Source organism: Coenobita brevimanus, chromosome 5, assembly GCF_032717465.1.
Source record: "Coenobita brevimanus isolate Jiangsu-jjx chromosome 5, ASM3271746v2, whole genome shotgun sequence".
In the NCBI taxonomy this organism is placed as follows: Eukaryota; Metazoa; Arthropoda; class Malacostraca; order Decapoda; family Coenobitidae; genus Coenobita; species Coenobita brevimanus.
The window spans coordinates 10,562,377-10,585,555 of NC_136958.1; the positions used below are offsets into that span (position 1 = coordinate 10,562,377).

The following is a 23,179-nucleotide window of genomic DNA, read 5'->3' on the forward strand; positions in this document are numbered from 1 at the left end:
TCTGCCTTTAGTGAAACTTTTGATTGGGTCCCACACGAAAGGCTAGTTAGAAATGTTCGAGCACACGGTATATACAGTGATATCTTAAAATGGATAGAATGCTGGCTGAAGAGACGAATTAAAACAGAGTTTTAATAACTGGAACTAAATCGGATTGGGGAGTAGTAACTAGCAGTGTATCATAGGGATCAGTAGTTGGTCCATTATTAGTTATTATATATAAACGATCAGATATAGGAAGCACTACTGTATTGGCAAATTTGCCGATGACACAAAAGTAGGGCGAATCATGATCTCAACTGACGATTGCCTTAACTTACAAAAGGACCTCGAAATATTGCCCAAATGGTCTAAAAATTGGCAAATAGAATTTAGCATTGAAAAATGTGTAGAAGCTGATGTAGTCAAGAGCACTGGAGATACTAAATACAAGTTAGATAACAGAGAAATTAGTAAATTGGAATGCGAGAGATATTATAAGAAGTTATTAGTAAGGACTTCAGACCAAGACAACAATGTATTAATGCGAGAAATAAGGCAAATAGGGTCCTTAGATTTATTTCGCTATGTGTGAGCAATACGACATCTGAAGTTATACTGCAACTTTAGCAATCATTAGGAAGGCCACAGTTAGATTACACCCTGCAATTTTGGTGCCCGTACTATAGAATGGACATAAATTCATTAGAAAATGTACAGAGAAGAATGACAAAAATTATACATGATGTTCGGAAACTGTCATATGAAGACAGACTAAAAAGACTAAATTTGCACTCACGGGAAAGGCGAAGAGTAAGGGGAAACTTAAATGAGGTGTTTAAGTGGATGAAGGGAAAACATAAGGGAGATATTAGAATGGAGTTTAAAGTGAGTGTACAGGATAGAGCTATTAGTAATGGCTACAAACTAGATAAATTCCGTTTTAGTAAGGAAATAGAAATTGGTTTGGCAATAGAGTAGTAGACGAATGCCAGAAGCTGCCGAGAGATTTCTAGTTGCTGACCTTCCACTGAGAGTTTCAGGCAGAGGCTAGATAAACATATGGCATATAAGGAGTGGATATTTAAAAAAAAAAAAAAAAAAGTATTATAACCAATACTAATTCATTCTTTTTCCTTTTCAGGTTACACTATGATAGTCTCCCTTTCTCCTTTCACACTTTTATATAAAATGTCCACGCCAGTGTATCTATAGACTCTACTGCGTGGTGTTCTGACTTTTTCGGGCCAGCTTCCGCAAGAGGGTTTGGAGGGCGTAGGAGAGCCTTCTTCTTTGCTCTCCTTATCTCATTTTAGTAGTTCAGCAACTCGTTTAGAAGCTGCCTAGCACTTCACCAGATCATAGCTTCGCTTCCGTCGCCCAGCTCTGATGCGGGGTAAGCACTGGAAAAGTAGCCAGTGCTTAATTTCTTTTTAATTTTGAAAAAAAAAAAAAAACCTCAAAACATATTTTATTCATCAAATTACCCAGATGGCATGATATGCTACAAAGAAATTACAATATGGGAGCCCTTTGATTATATATAATGTATTATAAGTATCATTTTGTAAGCTCCGCTTTCGTTAGTTTACTCATCTCTGTAAGCATAACATAAAGACAAAACCTAGGCAATTTTACTAGAACCATCCATAAAGCAAGATAACAGTGATTAAAATATTTGTCATTCATTAGTATCCACAAAAGAAAATATGTGTAGCCGCATATTTAGCAACACCTTTCGATATGCAGCCCTGCCTGGCGTATGACTTTTCCTAACAACACGGACCTGTTAGACGTCTTGATCATCTTAGTAACTAAATTCTAACATAAATAATGCTTTTAAATGTTTCCCTGGCTCCACTGCACAGTTTAGTAAGTTTAAACTTCAATTCCTCGTACTTTGCTGTGGTTATAGTGTCCTACCGCACTGCCGTTTGTTTGGATTAATATGGCTGACTCACCAACTAAGCAATCGTTCAGTACATTATTTTTAGAGGAACTGCTTATAAAATGCCCGCCGCCGGACCACCCACCCTGCCACCCCCCACCCCACCACCGGGCCACCACCACCCCACCACCCCAGGAAGAGACAACGGGGGGGCTAATGACCCAGGGCAAGAGGGTCACCCACCCACCACTGACCTGTGCCCCTTTTCCCCGCAACTGCCCCGACACCAGGTGAACCAGGATCGAAGACAACCTCACAGGCGGGACAACCATCGACAGCAGTGAGGTGGGACTGAGCAAGAATCAGTCCCTAGTAACATTTTGGCGACGGCCATAGTTACACCCCTCAAGGGCAGGAGGCTCTTCAGTGAGCCACGAGGTGTCCCTACCTCTGCCACGTCCAGGGTAAAAGGCCCTACAGTGAGCCACGAGGGAGCAATACCCTCTGCCACATCCACAGTGAGCCACGAGGGGCCAGTACCCTCTGCCACATCCACAGTGCGCCACGAGGGAGCAATACCCTCTGCCACATCCAGGGCAGGAGGCCCTTTGGTGAGCCACAAGGGGCCAGTACCCTCTGCCACATCCCGGGCAGGAGGCCCTACAGTGAGCCACGAGGGAACAACACCCTCTGCCACATCCAGGGCAGGAGGCCCTTTGGTGCGCCACGAGGGGCCAGTACCCTCTGCCACATCCCGGGCAGGAGGCCCTACAGTGTGCCACGAGGGAGCAATACCCTCTGCCACGTCCAGGGCAGGAGGCCCTATAGTGTGCCACGAGGGGCCAGTACCCTCTGCCACTCCAAGGGCAAGAGGCCCTAGTAGAAAGCAAAAAGTGGGTCCCAGGGTAAAGCAACCTGGAGCCATGGCTGTGAGAGAGACAGGAGAGAGAGTCGCCTCTGTGCTGCCCTCCCTGTATGTAGGAGAGGACACGGTCTCCGTGTGCACTCCATCTTCTGCGTTCCCCTGTGGGAATAGCTTGACACCACCTGGGAGAGTTGCCCCAAAGGTGTCACCAGAGTGGAGGCAAAGTCCGAGACTGGACCTACCTCCCACTCCTGGGAGATTCTTGTCTTCTCCAGGCACCAGCAGGAGATGAGGCCGCAGCCCAACCCTGACGGTGCGTCCCCTGGCAGACCACCGCAGCCCCAGGACCCCCAGGCGAGCCCAGCAGCCTACAGGTGAGAGCAACACTGACCCCCTCACCCTGCGGATCCACGACGCCAGACCCACCTCCTCCAACTGTTTAGCCCCAGCCCCGAGGGCCACCTCTCAGGTCGAGGCCCCAGACAGGCGGGCCTTCCTGCCCCCCACCGACGAGACTCTGAGGCAAAGGTCTACCTTCAGGTCGAGGCCCCCAAACAGGAGGGCCTCCCTGCAACTCACCGACGGACCGGACCTGGGCAGTGACTCCCCTGCAGGTAGTGTGTTGCCCGCCACAGGCAAAGCCCCCCCCATGAGGTCCTCCCCCTCGAACAGAGTGACAGAGCGAATGAACCCAGGAAACTCGGGTAAATCAGTGACGCCCCTTAGACCTAAGTAAACCCGAGAAAGAGGAACAGTGAACAGTGACAGAGTGTGATCCATATGAAAACCAGCAGCTAATGTTATTTAACCCAACAAACTCACATCATCACATGTCCCTTAAAGGAAAGTAACTCAATAATAATAAAGTACTATCCCCCTATCAGAATAACGGAACTTCCTGTAAATATGTATGACAGACAGGTGCGCAGGAGAACCAATCCCTGATAACACTGTCGCCGCGGCTAGTTAACTGAGTCGAGTGTCATGATCTGCACCCTGCCTTTCTTGTAGTAATATTCCTCCCCCAGACCCTTAATCTTGTGTATTCCCCTTGCTACTGTGAATATAGATGTTTTGGGTTTAATTGAAAGCCGATCATCCACACTTATATAACTAAAGCCATTGTTATATGTGATCATATCGTGTGTTGAATATAGTTGTATCTCGTGTCATCCCAACCTAACTCTGTGTCCCTGTATCCTATATCCTAAATATCACTCTATCATATTGTAACGGTTTTAGAATTAAGGCAATAGATGTGTTAAGGTATACTGCCTAGTTTTTATGTCCTGTTCCTTTGTTGGTGTTTTACTTCCGGTCCGGAAAGAGGACCCCTCTCAGTCACTAGTGTTTTTAGGGCGAGGAGTCGACCTAAAAACACTCAGCATAACAGCTTACAACTGTAAAGCATGCTAAAACACACACATCAGAAGTCCTGAAGGCAATCTCCTTTTGCTAACTTCACACGATTTATTCAAATATATGTAAATAGACAGCACACTATTTTAGTCCCCAAACTAAGATTCTCTGAAAGCCTGGTTATTCTTTCTTTACAGGTATACAGTATATATATATATATATATATATATATATATATATATATATATATATATATATATATATATATATGCTTGATTGAATAGGAATAAATATTTCTATAAATAGCAGTATTATTATAAGCTTAGTATTCACAGGTCTTTAAAACCCCGCAAAAATATTTAATCGAGGCTGGACGACGCTGAGATGTGGCAGACCGCTGAAACAGGTTTGGTGGGCCTGCTGCAGTTATCCTCTCTTCTTATGTTCTTATGCTCACAAAACAAATCGTCGTTAAAGCAAGAAGGACATGGTTAATAACAAGGGAACAATGTCAACAAAGAAAGAAAATCAACAGGAAAATCATTTACGTCCATAAAAGTAATAAAAAGGAAAACAAATAAAACGAGCTGTCAATGAATTTGAGTACATCTGAATAGGTTTGAGTACGTCTCTTCTAGGACGTCTGTAACCAATAGTAGGTAAGGTTCACAGGAAGAGGATACATTTTTGTTAAAACTAATGTCAGGCTAAATAAAATTCATTTCTTACATGTTTATTCAAAATACATGACTTTCTACCAGCTTTGTTACTACTATATACTTTTTTTTATCATGAATTTTTGGTGAGTTGATATGCCACAACACAAAATCTAATAGCACCTCGCTCCAGTGTTCCCAGATTTGGTTATTTCCTGCTTAATTTGGCTAGCTTAAATCTTGTTTAGCGGGAAATTTGGGGAGTTTGCGGGCTTGGTGTTTTTGGGCTGTGTTTAATATTTCCTTAAAATTTGGATTCTGAAGCTAGTATGGAAACCATTTCGGCCTAAGGTAACAAGGATGTTGGCAAGTCTCATGAGCAGGCTACATGGACTAGTGTTCAGGCGCAAAGGTATGGGTTAAGCCCACTGAGCATAGTGGTTGAACCCATGCTCTCGACCTCTCAGCAGTGTTGGACCTGAATCAATAAGAATGAAGCAAGATACTGTAGTGTATTGCAAACTTTTCCTTTGCTGAAACCATTGCGTAAGAGAAAGCGAGGATCAGGGTGTGGCAGAGGTAGAATGTATTTTTAATGAGGTATAATGATAATCAAGGTAAATATACCCCCCAAAATTGCATGCAAAATCGATTAAGTCCGGATGCTGTGGAAACACCTTTTCAATTTAAGTTCTCAGTGGAAGACAACAATATATTTTGGGGGTTTTGAATTGAAAAGGCCTTGCTTCATAATTATGACATATACTGTAGATGTTAGTGTGTGTCAGATAACATATGTAGGCTAATATGACTGTTGGTTATGGATTTATCTAAAATGCAAACTGATAATTAAATAATGTAGAGTGGAGTGTTATGCGTTCATGTATTATATACCTTTTTCAAAGAATGAGTGGTTTGAGCCTCACGTTTTTTGCTTCATGAGATTTAATCTAGCATCATACTTGTCTGCCCGAGATATAATTTTTGAAATATGTTTTCATTATTATAGTTCACGCTAAATCTAGGATTTTGTGGGAGGTTTTGTGGTAGTAATCTTTTTTTTTGGGGGGGGGGGGAGCGGGGCATATGTATTGCTACATTCTAGCGGTTTAGGATATGTTGATCTGGATTCTGGGAACGCTGGCTGTCCGCCTCGCCCGCACATGTGTTCTGTGTTGATGTAAACAAGCCAGAGGGATTGCAGTTTGTAACTATTTCACGGACTTGAGCTATGCCATTCTTTCTTCGAGGCAAACGCCCAGTACAGGATAGAAAAAAGGTAATATATAATAGTACAAAGCGAGTATGGTGCGGCATACAGCCACAACATTTCAATTTATAAGATTGACGTACATGAGTGGGTAGTATTTCGGAAATACACCCAAATAACGTTGTGTGAAATTCATAATGTTCGTCATTTAGTTTATGCACTTTTAATCAAATTTTCTTATGTATACATCCGTCGCAAATGCACTTGTTAGTACTAAGTAGATAAGAAGTGGGGGTTCTGCTTTTAGCTCCGTCTGTAATCGAATCAACGTCCAGATTACCGTAGATTAAATGAGATTAGGTTAGGTTAAGTTAGATTAAATTAGGTTAAGTTAGATGCAGTGAAAGACAGAGATAGCAGCTGGAGACACCCCCCCCATCTCTTTTGTATGTACGAAGAAAAGCATTTGCGACGAATTCTTATATGAGAAAATGCTCAGAGTTGCTTAAATTCAGCAGTGAGCATATTATTTACCGTACAGTGTCAGTTGGGTGTGTGTCTGAAAATTTACCAATGAGTGTGGGTCAGGGAGCAGCAGGGCATTGATAAATGATATGGTTAATGTATATTTTACAGTGAATTTGCATAACTGGTGATATAATGAAATCCCTAGTCAGTTCATGAAATGAGTTTGAATTTGGTTGGATTAATTTAGGCTAGGTTAATTTAGGTGGCAGTTAAGTTATACTGGGATAATCTGAGTTAAGCTTGGGTTAACCTAGGTTAGTTAGGTTAATTTAGATGAATGCTTGACATTACTTAACATTCATTTAAGTTAACCAAATCTAAGCTTCACCTAGATTAGCCCTGCCTAACCTGACCACATCCAAAATTCTATCTACCGGTATCTATCTATTGCCGGACGCCATAATCCCATAAGGAGTGGCCATTTGACTTCGAGTTATTTGTTTTACGGGGAGGGGCACTAACCCTCCACCAACCCACTTGCTGACACGCAGGGAGCATGTACGGTTTGGTTATATGGTTATCACCCAGCATTGTAAATGATTTCTTGGCTTACAGGAAACTATTTGGCTTGTCACTAAATGTAAAGCCACCTGTAAAGGAAAGAAAAGCAATAAGAAGTGACAGAAAAGATGGGAGAAATAGGAAGAGAGGAGGGCAGGCACAGAAAAAGAATAATAAAGGCTAAGGAAGAAGTAGGCAGCACGACGTCAAGTGAGTGGATGATGGTCACCACCACCTACCACTGACAGCCTAAATTACCGTATTCCATCCCAGTTCACACACATTTCACGAATTGACCCAAGGTTTCATGAAATCACTGGTTACACAAATTCACTGTAACATTATAGCCTACCGGGTACGGTATTTATTTCTCTCAGATAAGGGAGATTAGTATGCAGAGAGAAATTGCTCCTGGGCCTTTGACAGGTTAGCTATTTAATGTTAGGTCATTTTTGTGAGGAGAATAACTAACCTACTGTATGTTTTTATTAAATTTTCCCCTGTAAACATACGGTTTACCCTACTTTCAGCAGCAGAAATACCTTACCAAATCACGTTCTGTTCCCCTTAGTTGTTTTTTTATATTTTTCTAATAATTTTTTTGGTGGTAGCTAAATGATTGTTTACTGACAGTTTTGTTTTCTCTGTTGTTTTTATCAATGCTCATTCTGATTAACGGTACCCTTGTTTGTTTCTTGAACATAATGACAGACTTAATAAACTCAGATCAATAGCAGTTTATTATTACAGCTTCACCAGTGCAACTTTACATTCATAACCTAGCCTAAACTAATTTAACTTAGGCTAATAGTATACCATACCCTAATTAAAAATAAATTAATAACCTAACCTAACCAACCCTAGCCCAGTTAAGCCTAGTTTTCCTTAATGTAATCTAACTCAATCTGTATTTTATTTTTCACTAAGCTACCCATGTATTAATTTTAATTCTGTTTTTTTGGATAATCTGTAATGTTTAGACTATTTTATTTCATTTTTATCACTGATGCCCTGCTTTGGTACTTTTGCCCCACCCCTTTGCCTGGCAAAAGGAGTCATTTCCAGCAGTGTCAGACTTGACAATTAAAAGTCAATTGAAACACATGAACGACCATCAGAGAACAAGGGAATACCCGGTACCAAAACTGCATATTGTACCCAGCCTAGCTGGGGGCTTTGCCTTTGCCCCTGCATCATTGTTGAGTAGGCTATGGTATACTTGGGGTTTCATTCTCTTTGAATTTATCTTGGAAGGATCATATTACCTCTCCTAAAAATCTTCCTTGAGATTAGCTGGGCTAAGCTGATTCAGTTCTTTCATTACCGGGTACCCCTGCACAGTTGTTCTGTCAGTACAAGGGTATATTCATTTCTGTCTCATGTGCATGGAGGCTCCCCCATACAGCTCTTCTCAACAAGATGGATCAGAGTCTTTGTCTCATTGCCTATCCTTTTCTTAGTGGCTCCCTTCAGCATCTGTCTCTTCATGGCACTGTTGCCTCTCAGTCTCTTTTCTGTCACTACTTCAATAGTCACTGCCTCTCTGATCTGTCTGCTTGCATTCCTTCATCACACCCATCTAGTAGCCAGCTCTCACCCTTATTCCAACAAGCTCTCTAATGCAAGAGTTAGGCTAACCATTTATCCCAGTCCTTCATAGGTGTATACCGGTATGCAACAGGTCATCTCTGAAGTGCCTTCATCTGGTTATGATCTCCAGTCTTTTAAACACACTGTGTCCAAGGGCCTCAGAATTAATGGATTTGAATTTGGCTCTGCTATTATATATATATATATATATATACATTTTTTTTTGTATGGAAGGATACCTTAAGGACTTCTGGCCTTTGGCTCCTTCTTCCTTGAAAAAAAAAAAAAAGACCCTCCATGACATTAACCATCCAGCCTGCCACAAAGCCTAACCTGGCAAGCCACTCAAACCTATGCCAACCACCTACCTTAGGAAGCCACTGCTGCTCCGGTATGCTCGCCCAGTTCGGCTGCACCCAGTTAGGAGGGGATAAGTACACCATCTATGGCCTTGTTTGCGTATGGTTCAGACTGCTGTGGAGTATTGCGGCACCATTAGTAATGCTCGTCCTCATTGTACCAACACACTTGGTTATACTTTGGACACTTTACTTCACTAAATATAGCCCCTTGACTACGAAAAATCCTAAGGCTTGCCTTGCTTTGATAGAGCCGAACTATGTCTCACTGCAAAGGAGCACAGCCTTCACACAACGCATTTTTGAAAAGATGTGCTTTCTCTTGCAGGCAAGGAGGTTTGCACCAGGTGCACCCAGGATGAATCAGGCCATTGCTTATTGGCAGAAGGCTAAGTCATGTTTCTCTCTTTGGTTCATTTGGGAAGAGATTGAGGGCAACACGGTAGGAAATAACGACCAAAAAAGTTGACAGTGAGCATCACAGTCGCAAACCATTTTTAAGTAGCTCTCGCAAAATCCAGATTCCCATGCCATAGTCATGACAGGTAGGCTATTTTCAAGATGATCATAAAACCCATTAGGACACATTTGCAACAGAAATGGCATAGAGAAGATCTCCCCTATCTTGATTAGAATATGTCATAGAACGAACTAGCAAAGTCATTGGGCGTTGGTGAGCCTAAGCAAAAATTTACAGTACCACAATCTAATATAACCTACCCAATGGTAACTTAACCAGATGCACCGAAATGGAATACAGTACTAAATTAATTTTGGTACGGTTCCATAGCTTTTGAATTTGAAACCTAGGAACTAGCTCTTCTTATGTTGGTTAAAGGTCTCATATTATCAATCTATCTATCTATTGCCAGACACCTCAATCCCATTTGGGGTGGCCACAAACAAATCACCTCCACGTCACCCTGTCCCCCCGCCATTTCACTGCCCTTCTCCCAACTCACACCCCCCTCTCTCATATACCTCTCCATCCCATCCCTCCATCTCATCCTCGGCCTCCCCCTCCCCCGTCCCCCCTCCACCTCACTCACATACACTCTCTTCGTCAGTCTTTCACCCTCCATCCTCTCCACATGGCTAAACCACCTCAGTGTGTTCTTCATAATGCTTCCTATCACATCCACACCACAATGCTCCTTTATATCCTCATTTGTCAGCCTGTCTCTCCATGTGACTGCACAGGCTTCTCTTAAATAACTCATTTCCACTGCTCTCACTCTTGACTTATGTCCTTCCAAGACCATTAAATAAAATGCTACTGTGTTTGAGGTCATAGTCAGTTATGTTGTAGTTAAAGTTGTATACCGGTATATTTTTAAATGACATGGGATAAATAGTGACTAATTATAACGAATGGAAATTCGTCTGGCAATGAATGAATGAATGAATGAAATTAATGTTCCAGCTACTGACATCGCAAAATGCTTGACAACGTGTCGGGCTCCCCCACCTCTCCCCAAGGCTGCTGCTTTCTCACCAGTGTGCCACATGGTAGCCATATTGTCAAGAAAAGATGGAGTTCCTCACCATTTTTTGTCATTCCTGTGCTTATTCATTTCCTTTCACTAACCACACAAGATGTATCGAGAAATTCTCCTGTTAGCTACTCTCTGTTGAGTTTATTCCCCCAGCATCTTCTGTTTTATTTCTTTCAGTCATACCTCACCCATCTCTCTCATTCCTCATGCTTGGGTAACTAGGTCTACTTATCCTCTTTCTGTGTGCCATGCCAACCTGTCTCACCCTGCCAAACTCTGTCTTCAGGGATTGGGTACCGGTATGTTGTTTTTACAGTACAGTACATTGACATTTAATCATGCTTATTGCAGTATTTAGGGGTGTTTTTCTTTGTTTGAGCAGTTACACAATACAAGTACTGTATAGGGATTTATAGTGAGTTAGACCCCCTTGAAGGAGGTTTTAGGTGGTTTGTTTCATTGTTGAAGGTTTCATTATGATTGTGTAATCTCCCTACGTGTCAAGTGGGGTTGGTGGAGGATTAGTGCCCCTTCCCGTAAAACAATTAACTCTAAGCCCTTGGCCACCCCGTTTGGGATACATGGCGTCTGGCAATGAATGAATGATTTTTTTTTTTTTTTTTTTTTTTCTCAACATTGGCCTTGGTCACCTAATGGTGGCTCTCCATGCTGCTTGATCTCTGGCACCTTTGCTATTCAGTCCCTTATCCCTGAGGCCACACTCAATGACCTCGTCCCAGGTCGTTTTCAGTCTACCTCTCGCATCCCTACCTCTAACGTTAACACTTTTCTCTTTCTGCACCCAATCATCATCTCCCACCATCTCCACATGTCCAGATCATCTCAATCTTTGTCTTCTTATCACAACACCAATACACTCCAGTCCTATTCAACCTCTCAACTCTTCTATCGTTAACCTAGCCCCCCTCCAGACCTCGCACTCAGGGTCGCACTGCACATACACCTAATATTTGCTGTTTCTGTATGTTTTAGCCTGGAAATATGCATAATTTGGCAGTGTTTTCTGGTCATTTACTCATATTTAGACATCAAAACACACATAGGAATATCCAAAGTAATGCTAATCACCAAGAAAACCATGCAGAAAAGCCACTGAAAACCAAACACACTCTGCCTATGTTTGTAATAGGTGAGTCTTGAGTTAATTGAAGAGCAGGAGGAGTTAAAGATGAATACAGGGAGTTGATCTTGATTTATTATCTTCAGAGAAAGTCTAAGTTGAGGAGCGTATGTATTATACAGAGACTTAATATACTAAGTAAGTCTAGTTGGACCCCTCTTCTTATTCACTCTCTCCACTACCTGCCAGTTCTATGGACAGTCTCCTTCTGTCCACCACCTGTCGATTCTAAGGCTAACCTCCTTCTGAGCTCTGCTTCCTAAATTCCTATTTTAGCAGGGGTCGTGTCATGTGGAATAAACTGATGTGAAGCTTCTAGAAGCCGGTGTGTGTGTATGTGTGTGTATGGTCACGAGGCGCTGTTCGTGTGCGTATCAGCATTTCTTCACTTAAAGAGTTGCAAGGTAATTTCCCGTTCCCAAACCTTGTCTGGTTCTGTCTATCTATCTGTCTGTCTATACATCATGCTTTCTGTTATGATTTGTATTTATAATATGGAGTCCTGACACCTATACACTACTCTTTATACAGTACCCCTCCTTATTTTGGCAGTGTTTTCAGGTCATTCTTCCAGAATTTGACATCAAAATATACATAGGATTACCCAAAATAATTTTCAACATCAAGAAAACCATGCAAAAAGCCATTGAAAACCAAAAGACACCCTACCCATTCACTACTGTACACAGTATACAGTACCCCTCCTATTTTTGTCACGGTTTTCAGGTCAGTCTGCCATAGTTTGACATCAAAACATGCACGGGAATATTCAAAATAAATTTTTACAACAAGGTACCCTAACTATAAAAGAAACCTAAAGTTACCTGTCAAAAAACATTCGGTTGGAGTACATACCACCCAGTGCACCGCAGACAGGCTTCTTATCCTGAACACTTCCAGCAGGTGTAGAGTTGTCCCATGTGATTTAGTGGCAAACATTCACACCTAGCAAATGTCCCATAACTACTCCTCCTCCTCCTCAACCTGCTGGAGCTGGGAGATGACTAGTGACATATGATGCAGTGATGATGGCCTGCCCACCTCAGGAGAGTCCTAAGACAGCCGCAAACGTACGTCCAATGGAGACTCAGCGGCTGTCGACGTGCCTGGTTGTGGGTCCAGTGGTGAGGGCAGGAAATGAGTGGTGATGGTGGTGGTGGTGAGAATGGGCTGGCACTCGTGGGGGCTGCAGGCTTGAAGAATGAGTCGATCCTGGTCTGACAATAGGACCGACGATTCTCCTGGAGGATGACAGTGTCCTGAACTGCCTGCAGCTCCATCGCCAGGCTGAGCAGCACCAACTCCCTGTCACAGTGCAGGTGCCCGGCATAATCCAGCCCCCCCTCCAGGTAACCACGGAGGACACTGAGACAAGAGATTGAAGGAGTTGTGTAGGGCTGTGATTCAGGGTCCTGATCCTCGTCGGTCTCTCTGTCCTCTTCCGTGCCTGCAGAGGCTGCAGTAGTGATCCCCTCATCAGACATGGTATGATAACCAGGATTGCCGCTGTCATTGTCCAACCAACCCCTCATGTCGGCGACGTCCACCTGCTCTTCTGCTGTTCGAAGGTGGCTGTGGAAATCATCCACGTCAAACTCCTCAAAGTCATGCTCGGCATCGATTCCCTGGAGGAGACGAGACCAACCGCTTTCCAGGGTTTTCATGGAGGCTTCCTTCCATGTGTTACAGTGCCGACTTCAGGCCATAATGCCAAAGATTCTTCAAGGTCTGCTCCCCATGTGTATTTTTGGCCGCGTCCTCATCCTCCAGCACCACCATCACCTTGTTCAGGAACCTCAGTCAGTAATCTCTTCGCAGCCACAGTAACACCCTAGTCCATTGGTTGAATCAGAGTAGTCGTATTAGGTGACAGAAACATGCGCTTAATCCACCCGTCATAAGCAACCAAATCCGTCTCAGACAGATGCATGGGGGCATTGTCTAGGAGCAGGAGTGCCTTCACCTGGTTGTGAGTGATACCAAGGACCTCCGTTTAATAACGGATAATCTTCTTGATGAAGTGTCTGTGGAACCAATCTCTGAAGATCTTAACGATAAGCCAGGCCTTCAGAGAATGGTACCACACAACAGGGAGGCAGGCTATCCATCAGCCCATGGAGACAACGTGGTTGTTTTGCATGCCCAACAACAATGGGGTTGGTGCGGTGCTTCCCATTAGCATTGGCATAGTACAAAACAGAGACACGTTGTTTGGAGAGCTTCCGATCAGGCACAGTCTTCTCCTTTTCTCAGCCAGGGTGTTAGTGGGCAAGGAGTGGTAGAACAGACCAGCTTTGTCAACATTATAGACTTGAACAAGGGCAAGGCCTCGTCCTTGATCAGGCACTGCACTTTATGGCAAAATGGGTCTACTTCCTCTGCTGCCGCGTCCAAGGCCTCGTTGTGTGTCTTACAACCAGTAAGTCTGTGGTGAAGAAGCAAAAGAGCCATCCCTTGGATGCCTTGAAGTCGTGCATGTTGTGCAGGCATGCAACCTTCTCGGCAGCAGCCTTCATCTCGATCCCACGGACTAGCACAGTGGCGCCATGCTGCTGTCAAAACCACATCATTGTTGACTGGTCGATAATGGCATGCCGGGCCTGGGCCATTGCCTTCGTGTCGCCCCTACGTATGTTTTTGCCGAAGTCCTGTCCTTACTGTGTAAGCTTGTCACGTGACTTCTTGATATCAGACAACGTTGAACGGGCTAGATCATATTCGTGAAGTGCTGTATGCGTCCTTTGGTCCAGGCCGCATCGACCTTGCCCAATATCTCGTTTCATCTCCAGAGTCAGAACCCTCCTCCTCCACTTCTTGGGGGTGGTGGGGCCATCACCACACTCACATGAGAATACAGCATAGGAGGGCCACAGCCTGAAGAAGGTAGGAGACCACCACAAAAGCAACCGCATTCACAGCCATTCTTGCAAGCAAGTCACTGAGGCGAAACAAAGGCGGGAACTGAGGTGTGGGCTTGTGTTGGCCGCCAGCAGTACAGCACTGCCATATTGCACCCCATGGTTGCATACAAGCACAGAGGAAGCAAAATGCAGCAAATCAACATCTGCATATAAAGTTTACTTCTATTTGCCCAGGTGAGAGTTAGCATGTGATGGCAACAGCGGAGGATGACCAGTATATCACCGCCTTAGGCAGTGTATGACTAATGTGGCCTGCCAGGCAACTTTGGCCATTCAGTAGGGTTGCGGACAGGCACACGTGGTGGGGGGTTTCATACTAATCCCAGAGGCCGGGGGACTCCCACCATTTGGTGTAGAGGCGAACGGGCACTTTTACTGTACATTTACATGTGGCTTGTGGTCTGTTACATGCATGGTGGCCACCTGGAACCCTCAGCCAGGAACAACGCTTGCCCCGTTTTTAAAAAATAACCTTAGGATTTTCTCAAAAGTATGCTCAGTGTGTTTCCCAGGCAAAATTACATGTTATTTTATCGTAACCTAACCAAGCCTAACCTATCCCATTAGGGCTGCTTGGCTAAGGTGGCTGACTGTGGTATTGAACACCCATACCGAATGGAAGTGTACCGTACAGTACATACACACATACAGTACTGTGTACAGTACTGTGTACAGTACTATCATATGCATCTGTGCAGAGATTACTACACAGTACTGATATTGTAATCATATGGTGGGAAGGAATCTCTCTCTCTCTCTCTCTCTCTCTCTCTCTCTCTCTCTGTGCATGTGTGTGTGTGTGTGTGTGTGTGTGTGTCCCGGTGGCTGCATGACAATTGACATTCAGTAGAGAGGTGGACAGTCGTTGTCACAGAACATGTACCAGGTACTTGTGGCTTGTGATCTGTGTTTGATGGTGGTGGCAGTTGGGAAGGACTTTGCCTGGTGGCCGTGCAACATTGGACATTCAGTGGGGATGCATACGGATGTTTTGACTCCACTTGTGGGTTACAGTTGTATTACAGTACTTGGATGCTGGAGGTTCATTGGGAGTGATCGGATGTGCGAGCGACTTTGACCATTCAGTACAGGAGTGGATGGACATTTTAGCTCTGGTTGTGGGTTATGGACTGCTTGCAGCACATGGCTTTAGCCAAGCAGCCACAATACTGAATGTTTGGACATGTCAGCTTGCCAGCCGAAGTTCTTGAGGACTTTTACATCCGGATAATAGCAAGTAAGTTTTGATAATGGTTTAATAGAGCCAAGGTCCAGTGTCCGGATACTGAGCGTCCGGATAATTGTATTGATATTTTTGTTGCAGTATCTATACATTCAGCCCTTCTGCTAAAGGTTCTTAAACTCGTTTTTGTCAGAAAAAAATACTGGCCCACACCACAGATTTGGGGAAAAAAAAAAAAAAAAAAAAAGTCGTGCAACTGGGCAATTTTGCCGCGACCTATGTAAAATATATATACTGTATATATATATATATATATATATATATATATGTGTGTGTGTGTGTGTGTGTGCAGCATTTGATGTGGTGTGTGGGATGAAGAGAAGACAGAGGGGTGTGCAAGGAACAGCGTGGTGGAATGAAGAGGTGAGACAGGCTGTGGCACAGAAGAAGAAAGCATACAATGAATGGATGAGAAATAGAGGCATGGAAGAAGTTGAGAGGCGGAAGAGAGAGTTATATGTAGAAAGAAAGAGAGAGGTGAAAAGATTAGTAAGACAGAGTGAGAAGAGAACGGATGAGGAATATGGAAGGAACTTGAGTGTAAAGTGGAGGGACTGTTAGAAAATGTTCTGGAAAGAGGTGAAAGGAGTAAGACAGGGTGGAAGTGAAGTTAGCAGGGAAGTGAAAGATAAAAATGGTAGATTACTAGTGGAGAAGGGAGAAAAAGTGACCAGATGGAGAGAACACTTTAAAGAATTATTGAACATAGAGGATGGAAGTAATGCGAGTATAAGTGGCTGGGGAATGACTGGGAGGAGGAGGGAGGTGAGAATACAGGAAGAAATCAGTAGGATACAATTTGTGGAAGCAATGAAGAAAGTTAAATTGGGGAAAGCCCTAGGAATTGATGGAGTGTGTGGTGAAATGCTGAAATATGGGGGAGAGATAGTAGTAGAATGGATGTGGAAAATGTGCAGATTGGCCTGGGAGGAAGGTAGAGTCCCGGAGGATTGGAAGTCAGGTATAATTATTCCCTTGTACGAAGGAAAAGGGGAAGAAGAAGTGTGTGGTAATCATAGGGACATCTGTCTTAGTATAATAGGAAAAGTGTATGGGAGGATACTTATTGACAGAGTTAGAGAAAGAACAGAGGAATTAGTTGGAGAAGAACAGGGAGGCTTTAGGAAGGGAAGAAGTTGTGTAGATCAGATATTCATTCTTAGATCTTTAGTGGAAAAGTTTCTAGAGAAGGGAAAGAAGTTGTATGTGGCTTTCATGGATTTGGAGAAAGCGTATGACAGGGTGGATAGACAAGGATTGTGGAAAGTATTAAGAATATATGGAGTAGATGGGAAGTTGTTGAATGCTGTGAAGAGTATGTATGATGGTGCTAAGGCTGCAGTGTATATGGATGGTGAACTGAGTGAATTTTTCTCTTTGAAGGTTGGGTTGAAACAGGGATGTGTCATGTCTCCATGGGTGTTCAATCTGTACATGGATGGGGTAATAAAAGAGGTACAAGGTAGGGTAGTGGATGTTGGAGTGGCCCTGGTGAGAGAGGGTAGTGTTTGGAAACTCCCTGTACTGTTGTTTGCAGATGATACTGTGTTGTTGAGTGAAGACGAAGGAGAGGTGCAAGGCTTGGTGGATGAGTCTGGGAGAGTGTGTAAGAAAGGGAATCTAAAGGTGAATGTAGGGAAGAGTAAAGTGATGGTCTTTGAGAGAGGTGAAGTCAGTGAATGTACAAAGAGGTTGGATGGTGAGGAATTGGAAAATGTGAGTACGTTTAAGTACTTGGGTAGTGTGATGAGTAAGGATGGAGGTTTGGAGGGTGAAGTGCTTGAAAGGGTTCAGCAGGGAAGAAAGGTTGCTGGTTCCTTGAAAGCAGTGATAAGAAACATGGAAGTGAGCATGGAAGTGAAAAAGTTACTACATGACAGTATTGTGACACCAACTCTAACGTATGGAAGTTAAGCTTGGACATTGCTGGAAGGACACAAGTCAAGAGTGAGAGCAGTGGAAATGAGTTATTTAAGAGGAGCATGTGGAGTCACATGGAGAGACAGGCTAACAAATAAGAATATAAAGGAACGTTGTGGTGTGGATGTGGATGTGATAGGAAGCGTTATGAGGAATACACTGAGGTGGTTTGGCCATGTGGAGAGGATGAAGGGTGAAAGACTGATGAAGAGAGTGTATGTGAGTGAGGTGGAGGGGGGAAGAGGGAGGGGGAGGCCAAGGATGAGATGGAGGGATGGGGTGGAGAGGTATATGAGAGGGGGGGGGGGTGAGTTGGGTGCGGTGCAGTGAAATGGCGGGGGACAGGGCGACATGGAGGCAATTTGTTTGTGGCCGTCCCGAACAGGATTGAGGCATCTTGCAATAGATAGATAGATAGATAGATAGAAATATACAGTAAATAAAGAAACCATTTACAACGCTGGGTGGTAACCATATAACCAAACCATACGTGCTCCCTACGTGTCAACAAGTGGGTTGGTGGAGGGTTAGTGTCCCTCCTCGTAAAACAACTAACTCAAAGTCAAATGGCCACCCCTTACGGGATTATGGCGTCTGGCAGTAGATAGATAGATAGTAGATATATATATATATATATATATATATATATATATATATATATATATATATCTTCTTGTCATTAAACTAAGAAAAAGAAATGCTTAACATCTTTTATTGATATAATACCACCCTACATACAGTATCATACATATTTGATTATATTTAGGCTTAGGTTGCGTAGGTTACCATACAACAGGGTTTATGTCATGAATTGGGCGAGCTTTACATCGATGGCATCCATCACTGTTTCATTGATAGAGAAGTGGCCGGCACGGTTGGAAGTTGGTTGGGGGGGACTCCTTTAGGAACACCAAGGATGTATGACACTAGTACACAGCACTCATCAATTCACGTTGGCCACTGGAGAGGTCAGCCACGTAAATTGCTGGGACTGGCTAAAACACTTTGGCTTATTGCCTAGCCTAAGCTACTCATAACAAAGGAGAAGAGAGAGAGAGACAATAATATAGGCCTACACATGGAAGATTTTTGAGAAACTTGTACCAAGAAATCCTCCCCTACACAATTCGCTCAACATGTGAAAAAGAAACACACTCAACCCAAGCATCTGAAAGGATAAAGGCACTCAAACACAAGTAACTGAAATAATTAGGCTACCCTAGTGGCAGCAGCAAGGCTGCCCTTGATGTAGGACTTCACTTTTCTTCAGACATATTTATGTGACCTTCCCTTTACAGGGTGACTTATGGCGTAGCCCAGGCTACCTTTCAAATTCACCTCAAAATATCAAATTACTGTATTTTTTTAGTCATCTGAAACAGAGGGGAAATTGTTGATATGGCCTGAAACATGTAAATAATGGGTAATCAGAATGTTTTTTTTCTTTTTCTTTTTCCAATTTTTTATTGATGCAATAAATGCTGAAAATTTTTGGTAAACAATTTCATTTCTCAAACACTTTTTTTTTGCACAGTGGATCAAAACTTTACATGGCCTTGTTAGGTTGTCATTCCTCTAAAGCCTAAGCCCAACAGAAGCAGAATCCATACAATAATTTGGGAGCTATGGGCCTTTGAATTGGAATTATTGGCGTTGTGGCGAAATCACCCCACGGTGAAATTAACCCATTTTACAATAACATGTCTCAAAATTTTGCCTTTTTGCAGCCTATTTCACATCCTTGCCATAGCACTCCTTCATGACTAGTACAACATTATTATAATCTGTTATTGCAACTCAGCTGTCATGATGGGGAGAGGGCAGTTTCAGGCCAGGTTCGAGTTGAAAAGGGTAGGAAACACATGTATTGCAACCTGTTACACCCCATTTAACGACCATTGTTGATTATAGCCGATGAAAGTTCATTGGGCTCTGAGGTGTTCTTTAAATCTTAAATCCACTGTATCAGGGTTCATTATAGCAAGGATCTGCTATACTGTACTGTATTTTAATATTTCAGAAGCCTGGAAGTAAGAAAAGAAAGCCCAATGGTTTACCCCCGGAGAAAAATGTAGAAAAAAAGTTAAATCTTCCTGCTGACTTGGATGAGGAAATAACAAGCGAAGAAGAAGATTATATAAAGAGAGACCAAATTCAAGTACCTGCACATGAGAAAGAGGAAGAAGATGAGGAAGAAACTCCGCAAGAGAAAAAAGTTAGACTTGCACGTCAGTATCTAAAGGCACTTCAGGAACAAAGTAAGTGAATACCATTGTTTTTAGTTAACAAGCAGTCTGTGTAATGTGATATACATCTCCAGTATGCATGCTTTTACTGTGTTGTGTCAGTTTTTCCATGTGGATGCTGTGTTGTGTTGGTTTTGAGCATGAGGTACCACTCAGAGACATCAGGCATCTGATTATGAAATCCCTCGTCTTTGGAGCGACACCTTAACCTTCGTGATTGGAGAGGCCAGTCTAGAGTGAATGGAAGAAAAGGCATTCTGAATGCATTGGGTGTCTCTGCCCATTCCCCGACATTGCACAATACTGTAATGCCACATGTCTCCTCTTTTATCTACCCAACATGCCTCTTCTCCTTCCTTCCTTCTTTCCTTCCTTCCTCTTCCGTCTCTATTTACTTCATTCTTTCCACGTCCTTCTGCCTGCAGGTGACTTTACACTCCCACATCTGTCTTTCTTTCCTACATTCTTTCCTCTTCCTTCTGCCTATGGGTGACTCTACACTGAGTGACAAGCCAAATGGTTTCCTGTACACCAGGAAACCATTTACTACACTGGGTGGTAACCATATAACCAAATTTTGGTGCCTGGTGGTTCAGTGGGTAATTACGGCATTCCAGTCAGATTGGGCTGGTGAAGGTTTACATCCAAGGGGTGGTTGGGATTTCTTGCTCACGTAATGCCACTCAGGGATGAGTGAGGCTGGTCGCTCTCATCTTACATATCTGGACCAACTTGCCTAGCCCCAGGGTCCTTCGCTCCTCATGGGGCAACGTAGGATTAGATGATGAATGGATGGACAAAAATGAGAAGAAAAAGCAACAGTAGCAAACCTGTGGAAATCAAATCACCCAGGGGGTTCAGAATGGCATCATGGAATGTAACTAGTTTGAAGGGTAGAGCAGAGGAAGTAGTAGGGACTGAGTAGGAGCCAGGTGGATGTTTGTTGCTTACAGTTAGTCAGATTCGGGGGAGGGTCAGCCAGCATGATTTCTAAGAGGAACAGTAAGTATTAGCAATTTTGACAGGGAAGTGTAAATGGATATGGTGCCATGGGTGTGCTTGTTGGGGAGAAATGGGTGGATGTTTCATGAATAAAAAGATTATCGCAGTAAAACTATTGTTTAGTAAACTCATGATTTCAGTTGACTTATTCTTCACAGGTTGGGTTGGATGATATTGTAAAAGATTGATTGTAGGATGACTTGATACGTGTGATGTGGGAGATGATGAGATTGTAGTTTTGGGTGGGTATTTAAGTGGTCAGTGTTAGGTGGGGGAGCTCACCATCCACTCAGTTGATGTAGTGCTGCTTTTGAGTGACTTCCTTTTCCTCTCTTCCTTCCTTCTTTCCTTCCTTCCTTCCTCTTCTGTCTTTCTTTCCATCTTTCTTTCCATCTTTCTTTCCCTTTCTTTCTATGGGTGACTCTACACTGAGTGGCAAGCCAAATGGTTTCCTGTACACCGGGAAACCATCCTGGGTTTTAACCATATAACCAAACTATGATGCCTGGTGGTTTCTTGGGTAATGAAGGTGCTCCAACCAGATTGACCATGTGTAGGTTTATTCCGGTATCCAAGGGGTGGTTGGGGTTTATTGCTCACATAATGCCACTCAGGGATGTGTTAGTTTGGTCACTGTCATAAATGTCCGGACCAGCTTGCCTAGTCAGGGGCTCCTATGCACCTCATAGAGCAACACAAGATTAGATGATGTATAGTATATGCAGTATGTATGTATAAATGTGGGTGCAGTAGCTCAAAGATATGATAGGGTACATGAGAGGTGTGCATATGGTACAAGGTACTTGAATTTGGGGAGGCTGAGAACATTGTGTGCAGTGTGCATATTAGGAAAATAGCAAGTAGGCTGGTTACATACGAGTGTGGGGGAAATGATAGCCAGATTGATTATATATATATATATATATATATATATATATATATAGATAGATAGATAGATAGATATACAGTATATATATATATATATATATATATATATATATATATATATACTGTATATATATTTGTGGTAGGTGGGGGCGCTCACCATCCACTCACTCAGTGTAGTACTGCTCTCGGGTGTCTGCCCTTTCCACCCCATCCTTCTCTCCTTCCATTCTCTTCTGTCCTTTCCTTCATTCTTTCCTCATCCTTCTGCCTACAGGTGACTTTACACTCCCTCTTCTGTCTTTCTTTCCTTCATTCTTTCCTCTTCCTTCAGCCTGTGGGTGACTCTACACTGAGTGACAAGCCAAATGGTTTCCTGTACACCAGGAAACTATTTTCTATCCTGGGTGGTAACCATATAACCAAATTTTGGCTCCTGGTGGTTTAGTGGGTAATTATTGCGCTCCAATCGGATTGAGCCGGTGAAGGTTCATATCCAAGGGGTGGTTGGGGTTGATTGCTCATAATACCACTCAAGGATGAGTGAGGCTGGTCACTCTCATCTTAAATGTCGGGACCAACTGCCTAGCCCCGGACTCCTACTCTCCTCATGGGGCAATGTAGGATTGGATAATGGAAATGGAATGGATGGATAATGATGAGCAATTCCTGGTCAGGAGGGCTGATAGAATGTTGGTGGGAAATAGCAGTCAGATAGATTATTTTCTGGTTAGGAGGGCCGATAGGAGGGTAGTGAGGGATGTTAAAGTTATAGGAAGTGAGGAGTGTGTGCAACAGCACAAACTATTGATTTGTGATATGGTGCTTAAAGAATAAGTGATGAAAAAGAGGACTTATGTACCTAGAAGGAAAGTATGGAAGCTGAAAAACCAAGTAGTAAGGGATGCCTTCTATAGCGAGTTGAGGAGAGTGGTGGCTGTGGTGCTTAAAGAATAAGTGATGAAAGAGAGGACTTATGTACCTAGAAGGAAAATATGGAAGCTGAAAAACCAAGTAGTAAGGGATGCCTTCTATAGCGAGTTGAGGAGAGTGGTGGCTGAACATGGAGCTGTAGACAGAGGCGTTAATGAACAGTACAGAGCCCTCAAGAACAATTTCTTTAGATTTCTTTAGAGTTACTGATGTAACATGCGGTTGGACAAGAGGACCACCAAGACATAAAGTAACTTGGTGGTGGGATGAGGGTGTAGAAGCTGCAGTTAAGGAGAAAAGAAGGCTTTTCCGTGAATGGAAGAAGGGAGGTAGCAAAGAGGAATATTTGGCTGCCAAGCGTAGGGCTAGAATAGAGGTATACAGGGCAAAGTCTGAGTCACAGAGACTATTACTTGATAACCTAAATCATGGGGAAAGGAAAAATATGATATTTAGG

The 23,179-nt window shown here is 43.2% G+C and overlaps 1 protein-coding gene across 1 annotated transcript in view; it reads left to right on the plus strand.

Annotated features, from left to right (window-relative positions):
- The first annotated feature begins 5,927 nt into the window (after positions 1-5,927).
- The window catches only part of LOC145398006 (U3 small nucleolar RNA-interacting protein 2-like), a 116,739-nt gene continuing 99,487 nt past the window's right edge, over positions 5,928-23,179 (plus strand). The window contains exons 1-2 of the mRNA XM_080270975.1: positions 5,928-6,026; positions 19,677-19,914. Coding sequence (XP_080127101.1) covers positions 5,979-6,026; positions 19,677-19,914 — 286 coding nt within the window. The 5' untranslated portion in view covers positions 5,928-5,978. The remainder of the gene's footprint in view (positions 6,027-19,676; positions 19,915-23,179) is intronic.